Here is an 18,791-nt window from a genome sequence, read left to right as displayed (position 1 = left end):
TATCCCTACAGATCACTTATACTTGGCCAAGGCTCAACAAATCTCGCTGTGAGTGACTTGTCACTTCCCAGTCAACCAGCTATTTTGCCCGTGCTTGCAACCTACACAAATACTAACACTGCTCAATCACTGAAACTGCCTGAAACAACATGCTACTACATGACTGCTTTCCCAAAATCTATCGAGACTTTCCCGGTCTCAATTCATCCATCATTCATCTGAAATACCGGGTTCTAGCCTGGCTACGGCGTCAAAAGACTCCCACTTAGTCGCCTCACACGACTTCAAAACGAAATCCTCCTCTGGAACTAGTTATCACGCCACTGAGGCTTTAATAAGTTTATGATCTAACTGGTCGAGTCCATACGTCGGATGCTAGCATCCTCCAAATCCAAGGCTAAAAATGACTGCTACCTGACTAATGGTAGCTTGATATCACAAGCAATCTGATTCGGTCCATTGCTTCCGTGATTCCATAAGTCTAGTGGCGCTCCTACAGTCTTATCACCGGCTCAACCAAATCTAAACCATCTGGTAATTCCGAAATCCAAATCGTGGATTTCCATATCCTCACTACTACACCTGAACTGGTGGGTACTACTGTTATTTCCGAGTCCTAACAAAGCACTCACGCTATCTACCAACCTAGTGAATGCTACGGCTACACCCGCAGACTTACAACACTCTAACACTATCTGGCTGCTAGTGAATGTTACGGCTACACCCGTAGAATTACAACACTTTAACACTATCTGGCTGCTAGTGAATGCTACAGCTACACCCACAGACTTACAACACTCTAATACTATATGGCTGCTAGTGAATGCTACAGCTACACCCGCAGACTTACAACACTCTAACACTATCTGGCTGCTAGTGAATGCTACGGCTACACCAACAGATTTACAACACCTTCCATACTAGATCGAACATGCGCTTGACCCGCACTCAACTGAACTCATGTCCTGACTGGAATCCCCAACTTGATTCCCTAAGGCTTGCTGGTAAATATTACGGGAACGCGATCTCCTTATTGGCAAGTTTTTTCCCGAACTTCCATCTCACACTATCCTCAAACCATACAGCCGCTTGGGCTGTCTTCTTCCTGACAAGGATGCGAAACTTATCCAAAATGCCATTGCTGGTTGAGACACTGAAAATGTCTGAAGCACTAAACTTCCTGAAACACTTAACCGTCTGGGAGTCTCGAAAGTTGTATGTTGCTCAGGCCCCTAGCAAAAGGCCACCGACTTCTTGGTCAGTCGGGTCAAAAGAACTGCAATCTTGGAAAAGTCCCGACTAAATCTATGGTAATAACCCGCTAGACCCACGAAGCTCCGAATCTCAATTAGAGACCTCAAATTCTCCCACTGCATCACGACCTCTATCTTGGCCGGTTCAACTAGAATACCCTCCTGATTGACAAGGTGCCCAAGAAATTGCAGCTCGCGCAACCAGTACACACATTTGGAGTACCATGCAAAAAGTCTCTCCCTCCTCAAAGTCTCTAGCACCTCCCTCAGGTGCTCCTCGTGCTGCTCCTCAGTCTTGGAATAAACCAAGATGACGTTGTACTCCCCCAATCCTGCAATTTGGGAAATGATCTTTTGCTATCCGCTAATAATTCTCGGTATGCAATTGGCATATGCCATTTCTTGGAAGTATAATTCAAACATAGACAGAGGATAACCCAAAGTCACACTTACTCAAACCCTTGGAACGAAAGGCCCCCTTGTGCAGTTTCCCGCAAGTGCTACACCGAATCTGGTCCTGCTGGTCTCTCGAAAGCTAATCCTAAATCTTGGTTCTCCTTCCGAGACCCTTTAGTATAAGCAACTGATATGGTTCCCTCTTCCTAATGTGCTCCAAGTCAATTTACCGTTCTCGGGCTCTAGAAGTCATATCACTTAGGGTCTCACACCCTGAGAAACTCACGATCTCTCTGCTATCATTCTGCAGTATGTCCTGATATCTTACCTTCTTCATTTCCTCCTCTTCTAACCTACTGTGGTTCGAACTAAGCTGTCTCCCGAGACTTGGAAGTGATCTCTGCCACAGTCTCCGTCGTCTGGTGGAGATCTAACAACTCTCGCGGCAACTATTGCACCTTAATGGCCTGGACACGCTCTGTCCAGAGTATGATCTAAAAGTCATCCAATGACATAGCATCGATCACATCATCACTCAACCTTCTACCAACTTCTTCCATCAATCACATGACCTGTCCTTCAGGAGGCAGGAGGCAAGTCGGTCCTTGTCTCCTTTCCAGACTATGGCCGGTACGAAAATATTGGTGATATCTACCAATCACCTGGTGCTAGCAATAGGGTCCCTAGCCCCATGATAGTCTAGAGCTTCACAAGCTCTGAACTTCCTAAATCACAAACGCACGCGTCCCTATCATGGTTGCTATCTCTGTGTAGAATGCACTCAGCCTCTCATCACAAATCTCTAAAATACCCTCTTTTGATCATATTGAAGATCACAGGAGTTTGGTTAATGATATTGCGTGTACCCTCAGATGGAATAAACTCCCTCATATGACCATCAAGCTGCCCAACTCCAGAGTCTGAGCATGATCCCTCGTCGGCACCAGAACTGCCATCTGGTCTATCACGTAACGTCACTATACTCGAAAACATACCAGCACAATCTTCATAGTACTCATCATAACTCGAGGGATCTCACACACTACAAGGTCCATGGGTTCATCTCAGCCTTCCTTGATTCGAGTACGGGTGCTCTGCTTTCTACGGGCCCATACTACCATCCACATATATCCGTACTTTTCTCAAGAACTGCCTCGACTCCACCAAGTCCCTTCTACTACTACTGCTGATCTCATACTAAACTCTTCCTAGGTTTTCCCTAGGGTAATCACCAACCCACTCTCCGCCATCAGTTGCATAAGAAGTCCTACTACCTCCCCCTAACTAACTCGCAAATACTATTACATATTACCCAGACTAGATAATTCTTTGAATGAGAGATCCTACCCTACAACGGTTGGACTCAAACAAGAGTTGCGAAATAGAGCTAGACCTAACCTTCTGGAAATTATTTAGTCCTTGCAATATGTAACTTAACATTTTTTTTACTAGTTAGTGAAAGACAACTAGAACTCCTAAAAGCACAAAGCAAGCAGCATTCGGACATTGAGTATACATAATCAAGCATATACTACTCAGGCTATCATCCTGACTAATCTGTACTAGCATGCAGTTCTCAAAAAGTTGAAACACATAATAGGAACATAAGGCATCCTTCCTAGATCCTTAGTCCTAATCTAGCATGATGTATAAATAAAGTTGATAATCATAAACATAGCATAAACTTGTATGGGTAATTTGGGAGTACTCACTTGAGCTCGACTGATTGCATTCACTACACCCTTTTCTCTTTTCAAAGTTCTTTTCTTACTAAAAAAATTCTTTTCCCTTTTTCTAAAACTATTTTGTTTTGCAAAAATTGATTTTCCTTTTGAAAATTTCTATACCAATTCCTTAGTTTGAGTTCATACACGCCCGAAAGTGTGCCCGAATCCTTCAAACCAAGGCTCTGATACCAACTTGTAACATCCCAAAAATACAAGCCAAAATTTTCGTTTTTAAAATCATTTAACAAACATAATATTGCCACCATAAAATAAAATCATCAATCATGTATCTCAAAATCTCATAAAATCTGTCAACATATAACAGTCTCATATAAAATATCAGAGTAAGCTCCCAGGCTAATAAACTGTGGTGTGTGCCATGCCATCAACTCGAGCCCTCTCCTTTGCTAGCTGAAGTACTTGAAACCAAAACTGAAACTGTAAACATGAAACTTAGTGAGCTCCCTAAACCACCACATACCATACAAGCACATATAACAAATAACATAACTCTGGGACTACTCCCAGCTGCATCGAGACGAATCCCGACATCGGCTTACCCGGCATCAGACTCCTGTCCGGCATCGGGCTCACCCCGGCATTCGACCGCATCGGGCATCGGGCTCACCCCGGCGTCGGGCTTACCCCGACACATACACAACATAACATATATCATAAACACATAACATAATCACATAATCTGCATCGGGCTTGCCCGACATCGGACCGAAGCCCGGAACATATAACATACAACATAATCACATAATCTGCATCGTGCTTGCCCCGGAACACATAATACATAGTATAATATCTAACATACATCGGGCTTGCCCCAACATCAGGCTTACCCCGGAACACATAACATATAACATGTAACTAACATACATTGGGCTTGCCCCGACATCGGACCGAAGCCCGGAACACTTAACACATATCATATAACATGCATGAATCACAAAGACATCACGCATACTTAACTACTTTTCGGGACAGCCCTGACATCGGACCGAAGTTCGGAAACATATAAAATGCATCGGGCTAAACCCCGACATACTCTACTACTTAAACGAGTCGACATTGGTGCCTTAGACCCGTTCCTACTGAAGGAAAACTCACCTCACACTGCTGAAGTCCCGCTGACAAAACCCTAGCTGATGGATAACAGATTCCTGAATCTGTCAACATCAAAATAACACCCAATTAATAATAAGGTTCCATCACATATACTCATAAGTCCATGCTTGGGGTAAAAGACTGCTTTACCCCAATCTTAGCTTGATCCAATCCCAAGGACCAATCCAAAGGCTTAACAGTCAACTATGAGTCAAAGCCCAACATATGGCCCAATTTTCCAAATTGGGCCCAAACCTTTACATGGTCATAATTAAAGGCCCAACTACTTAGTCCAGTCCCAACATTTGATATTTCTAATGGCCCAATATCATATAACCATTAAGGCCCAAACTATGGCCCATCTATGGCCCAATTTTCTAAATTGGGCCTACACCCTCATATGGGCCTTACCCTAAAGCCCATCTAAATATTTCAGTCCAATGATTGATCTTGGATGGCCCATTATAAGCTCAAACACCAAAGCCCAACAGAAAGGCCCAACATAAGGCCAAGTGAAATTAGGGTTTCCACCCAAATAATCTTTAAGCACATTAGGGTTTTGCTAGTGGGGAACCACCCACTACCACCTCGGGTAGTGGTGGTCAATGGCGGCTCACGGCGCCCACCCTACGGTTGTGGTTATGGTTCTTTTCATTACTCATTTGCTAATTACAATTACAAGCTTTTAATCCACAAATAAACACACGCACTAACTACTCTAACACACACAGACACAACCACCCTAGTGGTGGCCGGCGGTGGCTCGTGGTGGAAGCCACCATCTCACACTGGTGGCGGTTGCTTTCTTGATATATCCGGCCAACAAACCCAATCATACATCACTGAAATAATACACACCCACTACTATGCTCGAAATAGCAACACAACCACCACCTGGCGGCGTACATGGCGGTGACAGAACCCTGGAAAAGCGGCAGGTTGCGTCGTCAGCCACCACCACACTGTGGTGGCGATGCTTTCTTTTGGTTTGTTGCTCCGAAAAACGTCAACATACGCTAGTTCGCACCGGAAATACATCTAAACACCACCACCCTTGCGGTGGCACGTGGTAGTCGGAGAGGCTGCAGCATCACACCTCAATTGCTTGGAGTGGCGGCGACTATAACGCCTGTTGGGAAGATGATGGCGAAGGGAGGTCGGAGAAACGGAGGCTGCAGTTTCGCACCTCAATTGCTTGGAGTGGCGGTAGTCGAGTTTGTCATCGTCGACAATGGAGGCGGCGGCTGGAACAGGGCTTCTATGGTGATGGCGGCGACCGGATGTGAAGAAAGGGGTGGCGGGTAATATTATATACCCGACACCCCTTGAATCTTTCTTCCATAATGCCACCTTTGGCCCCTCCCCTCCCCTTTTCTTTCAAAGTGGGTCCTAATTTTACCCTTTTAGCACTTGACATTAAAATCCTTTACAAACTAAATCCAATATTTATCCTTTTTCCCTTGATTCCATAATTCTCTTTCATAATAAGTCCTAATAATTACCAAACATACCCTTGCTTCTAAGATTCTTCTCAATCAACTCCGTAATTTACTAAACACTCCTCAACTGTTAAAATTCTTCACAATTCTGTCCGGAAATTACATCTATTAATTAGTTTATTTGTTTATTGATTAAATGGGGTGTTACATCTTAGCCCATAAAGTTGACAACTTGGTGGCTTTACATGCCCCAAATAGGCCCAAACTCAAAATATAACATTCCACTTCCATAAAAATGGTCATTACTCATGCATGGTTGGATTAAAGCTTCAAAGGTGGCAACTTTATGACTCTAGGACCCAAAGAACACCAAGAGTAGCAACTCTAAGCTTCAGAAACGAAAATAATCCACAAGAGCTCATCTATGGGACCAAAAGCTAAAACATGGAGATCTAAGCTTCTAAAGATCAAGATCAATACTTTATATATTGCACAAGCTAGAAATGGATCGGAGCAAATAATTCGGATCTACAAGCTTCTCCTTGAACCACCACCTTACTCCAACCTTCTCTTCCTTGAAAATGAGACAAAACATACCAAAATGCACTCAAAAGACCTTCCAAGCTCAAGAACACTCAACAATGGGGTTAGGGTTTCATAGAGGCTGTTAAGGGACAAAAGGGAGGCTGATAAAGAAGATCTGTAGGGCATAATGTTCTTTAAATAGTGCTCAAACCCTAAATATTAGGGTTTTGGGATCTGGACACGTACGCTGCGCGTACTCCTTTGTACGCAGCGTGTACGTGAATGGCACTCGCAATCAGTCCACATTAGTATGCCCAACGTACACAGGGTGGTACGCCCCGCATACTGCACACACTAAGCCCCAAATGAAAACGTCCAAGGCTTGACTCTTAATAATTAAATAACCAATATTAAATAAATACCTTAGAAAATATCGAAAGTTACACTATGGCCTATTTCGTCTATCCCATAATGGACCTAACCATATTCGGTCCATCTATAATAACGGGCCCCTTGGCATAAAAGGCCCAAACCATGACACACAAGGCCCACAACAGAAAACTAAGCCCACTTATTATAAACAGGCCAAGGCCCAAAACTAGTTAAGGCCCAAAAGTCCAAAACATGTCCAACAGCCCACTGGGCGTACACGCAACGTACATTCTCAGTACGCTTAGCGTACTTGATCTTCAGGCAGTACATGCATCATACATCTTAGTACGCCCAACATACTAAGCTGTTAAGCATATTTAGCCATTAAGTGCTTATTACATCCAGCCACTTCGTCAAATTCCATGTCTTGGTCATTTAAGGGGTCCTAAGGCATAAAGTTAGCAACTTTATGCCTTTGCATGCCTTATGGGAGCCCAACATCCCATTTTGTCCATTAAGACTCACTTTAACGACCTAAGCCCATGCATGGTGCCATAACAACCATCAAGATAGCATTTTTATGCTTCTAACATGCCAAAGGGACTAAGATTTAGCATTTCTAACCTCTGGAGTTGCCCAAACTCACAAAAAAGGATCCATGGGCCAAAAATGAACTTATAACCAAACCCTAACTCAAACTAGCAAAAGGATCAACAAGGTATGAACTTTTACCTCCAAAAGCTTCTCAAGATGATGTAGATTCAGGATCTTGAAGCTCAACCACGTCCAAGGCTTGCTCACAACTTCTTCTTGGAAACACACCAAAAACGGCTATTAATGTGACTTTAAGCTCAAAGATCACCTCTAATGGCAAATAGGGTTTTTAGGGACATTTAAATGCAGTGGAGGCTGTTAAGAATGAGGTCCAAAGGTCATAAATGAGCTTAAATAGGGCTCAAAAACGAGAATTAGGGTTTCAGCTTTTTGTCCATGTACGCCCCACGTACATGCTCGCAGCTGCCTGATCAATGCGCCTATATACGCTAAGCTTACATACACGTATGCCTAGCGTACTAAGGGTCTTCTTTGCCAATTTAATTTATATCAAGTACTTAAAAAAATTACCTGGATTCGGATGTTATATGATATAAATTATTGTTATTGTTATTGTTATTGTTATTATTACTACTAAAGAGTAGCAATACCATTTCACAGTCTTGATTTTTATTATTATATTTTATTTCTCTTAATTCCTGAAATTCGCTCTTACATTGATGTGCTCTAAAAAACTTTATAAAAGAGTTTGTTAAGCCCAAGTAACATCTTTTATAGCTCATAAAAATGTATTACGACCTTCTAAATCATTTTATCTAAAAGCTTAAGGTTGTTAATAATTTCTTTAGGAGTAAACTGAAATAATGGTCATGTGATTTGCTCCTTGTCCAATGTAAAATAACTATACATATCTTCTTAGCTTAAGGGATCGTCTCTTTGGATTTCACATACAAAGATTCAACAAAGACTATATCCAAGTCTTCTACTAGGTTTGGATTATGATGACATTGGATTTACAACAAGTAAAATGATTAGTCCTCATTTCATCAATTTACAATATTGCCATTCTAACCATCTTTTGACTTTTTGACTTTTTGACTTGTTAGGTGACAGACCCATGTCTTGCATATTCACATGTTAAGAACAATTTTGACAATGCTGCAATGGTAGTACAAAAGTTTATCAATAACAAAGCATCTTAATTAGATTTAAAATATTTACTTTATATAAAATTTATAGGTACCGTAGGAAAATCCATGTCACGGTACCAGGAGAAACAAAAATTTACCAATCTAAATACCATGATTTTAACAAGGGTCGGCAAAACTAAGAGTAATAATTTTCTAATAAATGTTAAAGAGTTATTTACATTTTCAGTCCTTGAATATACCTGATATTTTCTAATTTTGGCCCCAAAAGGTTTTCTGCAATAATTTTGGTCCTTATTTGAGGTTTTTGTAATGTGTTTTTTTGTCCTTGTTCCAACTAAAATGACTTTTCTTTGTTCAGAGTATAACTGATAAGAATACTAGGCAATAAATGGAAACGTGGAGGATAATGAGAGAGGATGAATTTCTATTGAATCAATTGTAAAAACCAAAAAACTTCAAGAAGTCTTCCCGTCCAAGCCACTAGGCTGATTAATTACTAAATAATAGTTTTCCAAACCGGTTTTTGTACAAATATAATTTTCAAACAACACGGGGAAATTGGCCACCCATGGTGTCCACCCATGTGTTAGTCGCAACTTTATTGTTATTCGGGATTTAAAAACCACAGCCAAATTACATTCTATACCGAGAAATAAGAAGTTAAAATAGAAATTAGATAACAAACTACGTATGTCTAGCCATCTTCAAGCTTGCAATGAACACATAAACCCAATCTTTGAAGCTATCATAAAACTGAAAAAATGCATGTCTCCCACGGCGGTTGAGAAGTAAAGCCCCACATGCCATCCAAAATCCAGTGGCAAAACCCATGCCCCCACCAATATAAAACCATTTCTCAAGTTCATCATCTGTGTCTTCCCCATCACCATCATTTTTACCAATCACCGATGTTGCTACTGGTTCTTCATCTCCAGGACACTTTTTGGTAAGGGGAGGTCCACATAGTCCTTTGTTTCCAACATATCTTGAAGGTTGAAAGGACTGGAGCTGAGTGTTTGTTGGGATTCTCCCTGACAAGTTATTAAATGACAAGTCTAGGTAATTCAGTAAACTCATCTGAGACATGCTTGATGGTATCTGCCCTGAGAAATTGTTTCTGGATAAATCCAAAGTCAAAAGCTTTTTCATCTCACCAATTTTCTGTGGGATCTCTCCGGATAGAGCGTTCTTTGACAGATTCAGGGAAACCAAGTCAGAAAGATTGGTAATTTGATATGGGATTTGTCCTGTTAAATTGTTGCTTGACAGGTCAATGGCCTTCAACAATTTCAGAGTGCTAAAGAATTCACGTTCAACTCCTTGCCACTCGATCAGTGCATGGTCGACATATATCCCCGCTCTAGTTGCATAACCTCTTATTCTTTCATAAAACAATACATCTTGTGAGAATCCTCCTTGTTGAACCATGTTTGTAAGATTACTCAAACATGAAGGGATGGTTCCATGGAGACTGTTCATTGACAGGTCTAGAATTTGAAGATTAGGTAACTGACATAACTGTAAAGGGATGGTTCCAAAGAATTTGTTTGATCTTAGGATAAGAACATTCAACCCTGATAAGTTTTCCCCAATCCAGACAGGCACGTTATCAGAAAACTTGTTGGCCCCCAAATCCAACGAGATTAAACTCTTGCAATTTTTTAAAGAGAAAGGCAATTCTCCAGAGAAGTTGTTATCGTATAAATACAACACCTGGAGTTCTATCATAGATCCAATAGAGGGAGGAAGCCTACCAAAGAAATTGTTGTGCCCCAGATTAAGAACTGTTAGGGAATCGAAATTCCACAAACAGTCTGGGAGTTGTCCACTTAATGAGTTATGAGAGAGGTCAAGAAATAATAAGAATCCATAAACAGCTTGGCATATGAAAGAGATTCCTCCAGAGAATTTGTTTCTGGAAAGATTTATTGATTCCATTTCGAAAGAGAATTTAGGTATTGGACCATAAAAGCTGTTGGAACTCAAATCTATCACTGAATATGCGTCAAAGATTAAAAATAAATCTGGCACTTTCCTACTAATATTGTTGGAAGAGAGATTCAGATATGTTAAAGGATAAGGCCACACGTCCCAAAACTCCAAAGGAATTGTGTCTGAAATTCCAGTATTAGAAAGATCAAGATGGTAAAGATTTTTGAATGTGTGAATCCATTTGGGGAAGCGAGGCCCTAGCAGCTTGCAAGAGCTCAGATCAAGATATTTAACATAAGAGATGTTTGACAAGTGATATGTGGAAGGAACTCTAAGATTATTAAAAGAAAGGTCAAGGGTTTGGAGCCAGGGTAGTTCCCACAGTTTCTCACTTATACTTCCATTTAAGTGATTATCAGATATGTCCAACCGTGCTAAGGATGAAAAGTTTTGGATGTCACCAGACAATGGCCCTGTAAATTGGCTATAAGAAGCCACCAAGTATTGTAATGAAAGGGATGTGCATCCAGACAGGTTGTTGAGAAAATCAGAAAATTTGACAACAGCAGAGTTGTAAGAGAAGTATAAAGTTTCCAGAGTACAGAGGTTACCAAGATATTTGGGTATCCCATCTAACATGTTTCCAGAGAGATCAAGATGAACAAGGCTATTGCTGGTAAATGGGAGCAACCAACGATACATGGATGAGGTCAGATTGTTGTTTCCAAGTCGAAGTTCAACAATAGAGGAAGAAGAGTTGAGAATTAATGAAGAATATGGATACATGATCTGTGATAGCTCACATCCATCTAAAGATAAATATGAGAGTTTCGGGAGGCTCAGAATAACATCTACCCAGTGATTTTGTTTGGCTAGGGAAATCCCATCCAATGCGAGGTAATGCAAATGAGAGAGATGAGACACCCACTCTATGTTTTCAACTCTACATCCTCCATCAGGTCCAAGGGAAAGATGTTGCAAGTTGGTGAGGTTTCCAAACTCTTGAGGAATGGTTCCATAAAGAGAGTTATAGAAAAGGTCAACGTAGGTTAATCGAGTCAAAGAACCAATGAAGGTGGGAAAGGTTCCACTAAGATTATTGGAGCCAAGGTCGAGGTAACTTAATTTGGTCAAGGAACCAATGGACCTAGGAATGGTTCCATTAAGATTATTGAAGCCGATGTTAAGGTAGCTTAATCTAGTCAAGGAACCAATGGACCTGGGAATGGTTCCATGAAGAGAATTTCTGGAAAGATGAAGATGATTCAAGTAGGTTAAGTTAAGAAATGAATGGCTTAACTTACCTTCAAGAGAATAGTCACTGACATCAAGCCCTATGACATGACCTGTTTGGTTGTCACATGTGACTCCACCCTATGCACAGCAATCAATTTCAGCTGTCCATGTATAGAAACAACCAAAGGGGCAATCAAGGGGAGCTTTGAAAAGATGGAGAGCGCGTCTCTCCTTATCCAAACACTTTTTCATATTTCTATCATCTCCTTCCAATTGGCTGGCAGTTAGCAACAGAAGTGAGAAAATTATAAAAACACAAGGATTCATATTGTAGATGAAGATATTGGCGATTTTGGTTTGTATTGATACATATATGAACTGCCCTCATGAGTGAGGATTTATATAAGGGAAAATGACTTAAAAGCCGAGGATTTATATAAGGGAAAATGACTTAAAAGCCCAACGAAGTTTTCAAACCGTTCAAAAAACCCCAATCATGTTTTGTCTGTTTAAAAAAACCCAACAAACTTAACATTTTGTCTAAAAAGCCCAACGAAGTTACACTTTCCTGAAAGTCAAATACGAGAAACAGATGACGTGGCCTATTACCGTATCGGAAAAGTGACATGTTAGGCCAACGAAGTTTCCAAAACATTTAAAAAACTCCAATCATGTTTTAACTGTTCAAAAAAAAACCCAACGAACTTAAACAAAACAAAATTGGGATTTTTTGTACGGTTTGGAACTTTGTTGGACTTTTTAGACAAAATGTTAAGTTCGTTAGGTTTTTCTGAACAACCAAAACATGACTGGGGTTTTTTGAATGGTTTGAAAACTTCGTTGGGCTTTTAAGTCATTTTCCATTTATATAATCTCGGTCTATGAAGATAATCATTCTAAGTGGGTGGTTCAAATTGGTCTCTGCTTTTGTGGGGGTGGGACATACAATATGCAATTTCCATGAAAGATCAAAGCATTGAAATAAACCGACCCAAATTAGCCGTTCAAAGACATAGCAAGTCTTGTAAATTTGTATTTATTATCTATATCTTTTCCAAAATATTTTTTGGGCCTAAGTAATGTGATATAAATCCCAAAAAACACAATAACAAAATCAAATACAAATCTACCTATGAAAATAGCAATGATCTTATTTGGGTCTGTATATAAAAATTAAAAAATGACGTTGAATATAAAATCTAAACCGAAAAATCAGCCCAACATTCAACAGAAAATAGAGAATAGAAGAACAAATGCGCTGAGTACCTGTGAGTGTGATGGACGATCATTTATCTGATGGAGAACCAAGAACATGACAACGGCGGTGGCGACGATGTGGGAGATAAATATATAGAATAGACGAGTTTCTGGAATTGTCAAAACAGTTTGGTAGGTCCCAATAATCCTAATCATGCTACCTTTGTATTTTAGGGTTTGATTGTTCGTGTAAAGCCTATCATGCTAGTTTTGCATTTGGAAAAAAAAGTAATTTTATTTTCTTCTTGCGGAATCTTTGTGATCGTGAATCAAACTCATTTCGTTAGTACATTAAACGCAACTGATTTCCTTAATCTTTATTTACTATCTAAATCAAAACATTTTCATTTTTTAATTGATTGGAAAGACAATGAACATGAACAAGGGTACTACAAAAACCTTTCATATTCTATAAAGCAGAAACTGGATGCTAAAGAGGATCTGTCTGAGATGAACAATTTGGAGACAATGATTGTTGAAGTGGAGTTCCTATTGTCACATGAGAAGTGTAAGGTGGCAAAGAGTGAGAAAGATGTTTCTGATTCAAGGAAGACAATAGGCAGGTACAGGATGATAGTTGCAATGTTATTTTTTGGGTTGGTCTTTTTTTGTTTTGAAGTTAGGGAGTGATTGTAGTTAGTTAGAGTGGTTAATGTAAGCTTTTGTATGTTTTTGTAAAGGCAGACTAGAAAACTCAATAATGATTGGCATTTTGTATGTTTGGAAGCAACTTTTAGTTAGAATTTGGGGGTGTCAACCTTGGTGTGTTGATGTTGTAAACTGGTAATTCCCTAATGAAAGGGCATTTTATAACTATTGTAAAGCCAGATTGAAAGTCCTAATTGTCGGGCATTTTATATAATAAGATGTTGGAGATGTTTATGTTATTGAAACATGCATGGCTTGTTTTCCTTTTATTATATATAACTAAATTAGTTGATGTGCATGATATTATATTGAGAATAAAGTAGAAAGTGGTCCATGTGAAAATACACTATGTATGGGGACCATTTTTAGTTAATAGTTAGTAAGGTGTTTTTATAATGGAACAACGGGACCTTTCAACCCATTGTAGAACCATATCTGGGACCATATAACACATTTACATGCATGCACATTATTCCAAATTTTTCCATGCAAAAATATACAAAGCCATATGTCATGAGTTTACTTAAAAAGCAACATACTTTCATAAGTGACCAAAATATCCTTTCATGTCATTAATTTACTTAAAAAGGCAACATACTTTCATAAGCGACCAAAATACCCTTTCATGTAATGACTTTACTTAAAAAGGCAACATATATTCATAAGTGACCAAAATACCCTTTTATGTCATGAGTTTACTTACAAAATGCAATATACATTCATAAGTGACCAAAATACCCTTTTATGTCATGACTTTACTTTCAAAATACAATATACATTCATAAGTGACCAAAATACCCTTTTATGTCATGACTTTACTTTCAAAATGCAATATACATTCATAAGTGACCAAAATACCCTTTTATGTCACAACTTTACCATAAAAATGCAATATACATTCATAAGTGAACAAAATACCCTTTTATGTCATGACTTTACTTTCAAAATGCAATATACATTCATAAGTAACCAAAATACCCTTTTATGTCATGACTTTACTTTCAAAATGCAATATATATTCATAAGTGACCAAAATACCCTTTTATGTCATTACTTTACTTTCAAAATACAATGTACTTTAAAATTCACTCTAAACTTTACCAAATTACCCTTTTCTATTTACCAATAACAACAACATGGAATAAAAATGACCAACATAACCTTTTTCACATCACATGTACGTAACAAAGACAATTACCTTAAATTCAAACAACAATCCAAATACACACACATTAAACTCAAATGAAATTTACCATCATCCTAATACACATAAATTAAATCCAAATAACACAAAGACAAATTCAACACCAATCAATTAGAAGAGTTCTTCCCTTAGAATTTCCTGGATCATCAACACCACCAATTGTCTTGCCTAATTTCAACTTCAAGATTCTCTCCGACTTTCTTCTCCTTATCCTCTTCAAAATCTCTGAAATTGGTCTAACTCTACCCTACTGAACCTGGACAATAATAGGAACATTTGGACATTTATTTGCATCTTTATGACCGCCAAACAAGTGTTGTTTGAGGCGATATACTCATCCTTTCAGAACTTGTCCACAAAAAGAGCACACAAAATTGTTTTTATTACTTGGACCTTGTGCACCATATCTCCTACCTAGGTCATCTAAAGTCGAAACCATTATGTATAACAAAATAGAAATTAAAATTTAGAAAACATCAAAATATCAAAACATATCTAATTGTAATCTTGTATAAAATAACACTATAACATAAGTACATAACAGTGACAACTGACAGAACACTGAAACAGTCAAACAGTTAACAACATTACATCATAATCATAAGTTCGCAACAGTTTTCACTTCTGACTTTACAGGTAAACACTTAATTAACAACAAATCAGCAAGACAACAATACAACATAAGTATAAAACAATGATTATATTTGATCACATATAAATTAAGAAAGAGAGAAATATACAGAGAGTATACAAAGTAACAAACCCGATTCATAATTCATTATTTCATTTATAACATTAACAGCAAAAGTATTAACTAGCAAATTAGCAATGTACTAGCATGCATCTTACATACAAATTTACACATTACAATCATAATGTAGCATATACAGTCAATCAGTCAACCAAATTACAATTTATAGACACAATTTCTATACAATTTACATGCATGCAGAGAAGATTCATTACAATGTTACATACTTACATTACTATGCATGAAACTAGAGACTAGAGAGCTGATAGGAGAGTAGAATTGGGGTAGAATGAAAGTAGGAAACTATGCAACATACCTTGGTGTTTAGTGACTGGAAGAAGTATAGCTGAAGAAGAGTAGAAAACGATTCGTTGACAATCAACTTGGAGAAGATGATTGAATGCCTGATATTTTTTAATTATTTTTATTGTCACTGAATCATGTCGTGCCTTGTGCGTCGTATCAGTCTTGGTTTTTAAGAGTTCTTTATTAGTTAAACCTAATGGCCCACCCATCTAATTGAAAGCTCATTTTTAATTAAACATAAATAAAGCGCACTTAATTACCGACTACCAAGTCACAAAAATGCGCCAAAAGTAGTCTTAATTTATTGATATTGGGGGATTAAAAACCACTACCATATTACATTCTATACTGGGAAATAAGAAGTCAAAAATAAGAATTAGATAACAAATTACATCTGTCTAGCCTTTTGCAAACTTGAAACGAACACAACCACCTTCACATAAACCCAATCTTTGAAGCTATCAAAAAGATGAAAAAATGCATGTCTCCCTCGACGGTTGACAAGGAAAGCCCCACATGTAATCCAAAATCCAGTAGCAAAACCCATGCCCCCACCAACATAAAACAATCTCATGAGTTCATCATCTGTGTCTTCCCCATCACCCTTACTTTTACCAATGATGGGTGGTGATTCTGATTCTTCATCTCCATGACATTTTTTGGTAAGGGGAGGACCACATAGTCCTTTGTTTCCATTATATCTTGAAGGTGGAAAGTGTAACGCTTGTGTTTCTGGGCTTGTCATTAATGTTAATATAATAGTCTAGGTTAACCTTTGTAACCCGTTTTGAAATAATAGAAGTGTATTATTTGAGTATTATGTGTTTTGTGTTTAGTTGTGTGTATTAATTGAATTAAGAATAAAATAAGCGTCAAAATGAAGTGTGAGATAAACCTAATATCTTTACATAAAGTTGTAGTGGTCGAAACAAGGATTCCGGAGATATAAAGAACGTCGAAATCCGAGTTATAACGAAGAAGTTTTGATCTGTCAAAGTTTCGCGACAGAACCGACACGACGCCGAATGACGTAAAATATGAATTTTAAGATAGAGCGATATATATCCTTAGCAATCTAAACGAAATTTGAAGATTTCGTTATACCGAGAGCGTGCATAAAAAGAATGCCCAAATCTGACTTCGTATGAGGAAGTTATTTTCCGAAGTTTCGACTTAGCGGTATGCAACCCGGATACTCGAATATGAGATCGAGTGATTTTTAGCTGAAAAAATCTAAATGAGAACCTAAGATCTCTTCGATAGTAGTCCAACAGTAAAAAGACAGACAAAAATGGATGTCGGATGAAGAAGTTATGAATTTCTATTGGAGTTTTCCTGTCCCGGCCTACTAAAAATAATATAAAAGTAATATATTTATAATATATTAAAAATAAAGCCAAAGTTAGCCAATGGAGTCTAAACGAGAGTTGTAGAGCATATTCTCACCTACGCGTCGATATAACGAATGTCGAAAACGGAGTTCGTATGCAAAAGTTATGAATTTCTAAAGTTCGGGGCGCGAAACCCCAAAACTGTCAGCCACCACGACGTGGCAAACAGTGCCACGACATGGAAAGTCTTTTGACGCCTCCTGGAGTCTCCTAGACCCAACTTGCGATGAAGCATGCAATGACGACCAAACCCACGACGTGGAAAATGAAAACTTTGCCCTATAAATAGATTTGAAGGGCCAGCAGAGTTTGGTTGCTCAAATTCTCTCCTCTCACTCATATTACCTCGATTTACATGCAAAGAAGTACCCCCAAAGCCCCAATAGCATCCCGAGACCCAAAGCGAGTCACGAAGCCCGAAGATCCTGAGAAGAAAATAGTTTCCGAGCTGAAGCTCTGCTAGCGAGAAGCCCGTTGTGTAAAGTGATCCCGGTTTCACCGAAGAATACTACTCTTAGAGCCGTAGTGCTGCCCGATCATCTTCTGATCAAGTGAGTGTGTAGTTACTTTCTTCTAATGCATAATTATGAAGTATTTGATATGAAATACGTGTTATATGTATATATCTGTGTTATATGTGTGAATTTATATTCACTTTCTTCTGACTCATAGATATGATTTATTCTCTATGAAATACGTGTTATGTGTATGTGCCTCATATGTTATTTGGAATATATATTGAATAAACATGCTATACAGGTTTTATACAATGTATTGATGGGTTTTGAGCATTCTAACACTTCCTAAGTGTACATGCAACCCTAATAACCTTGAATCTATGTTTTCTCTATATACATGCAAAATTCTTTTTCAAGGTTATTTCCTAACTAGCATGACATGGGGATTACATAAAACATAAAAACTACTAGAAATACATACCTTGTTGTTGCTTGGATTCCTTCAAGACTATGTGAGCCTAGCACCCCAAATGTCGTGCCTCAAATGCTTCACACAACACCACAAAACTTGGAATAACTTGAGAGAATAATTCTTACACTTAAAAATCGGTTATGCCCTCTCTAGTAACACTAGGTCCGATTTTGCTAGCCAAAGGGTCCTTTTATAGTGGTGTCACAATTAGGGTTTCATCATGAAGACCCATAATTGTCATGACTCTTCATTTCTCATGGCCCATGGGTTTGTAACTCCCATGGACTATCCATGGAGCTCCAAATGGTTACATCCATAACCCATAAACCATGGATCATTAATCCACCATAAAATAATTGATGATTGTCATAATCAACCCTATATATTTAATTAGTCTCACTTTGATCACCAAATTAATATTTGATCAATACTAATTAAATAATACTATTATTAATATATTAGAGCTTATAATATATTAATAATCACAAGTGCCTCATTCTCTCATTTAGTTTATCCAAGTATTGCAATGCCATGCAACCCAAATGGATCATGCTGGGTTGGGTCAAGTACATACCAAATAAAGTTATGGACTTAGACACTATATT

General features: G+C 38.4%; 1 protein-coding gene across 1 annotated transcript; it reads right to left on the bottom strand.

The window, feature by feature from the left end:
• Positions 1 to 9,215: 9,215 nt before the first annotated feature.
• Positions 9,216 to 16,610, bottom strand: LOC111897781 (receptor-like protein EIX2). Its single transcript, XM_023893733.2, has 3 exons — positions 16,258 to 16,610; positions 15,876 to 15,963; positions 9,216 to 11,837 (listed from the first exon to the last, which is right to left on the bottom strand). Exons 1-3 carry the CDS (start codon positions 16,608 to 16,610, stop codon positions 9,216 to 9,218), a joined length of 3,063 nt encoding a protein of 1,020 aa, XP_023749501.2.
• Between the last annotated feature and the right edge of the window lie 2,181 nt (positions 16,611 to 18,791).

This window comes from Lactuca sativa, chromosome 6 (assembly GCF_002870075.4).
Source record: "Lactuca sativa cultivar Salinas chromosome 6, Lsat_Salinas_v11, whole genome shotgun sequence".
NCBI lineage: Eukaryota > Viridiplantae > Streptophyta > Magnoliopsida > Asterales > Asteraceae > Lactuca > Lactuca sativa.
The sequence above is the reverse complement of the archived record's forward strand: the minus strand, read 5'-3'. Positions and strand labels throughout refer to the sequence as shown.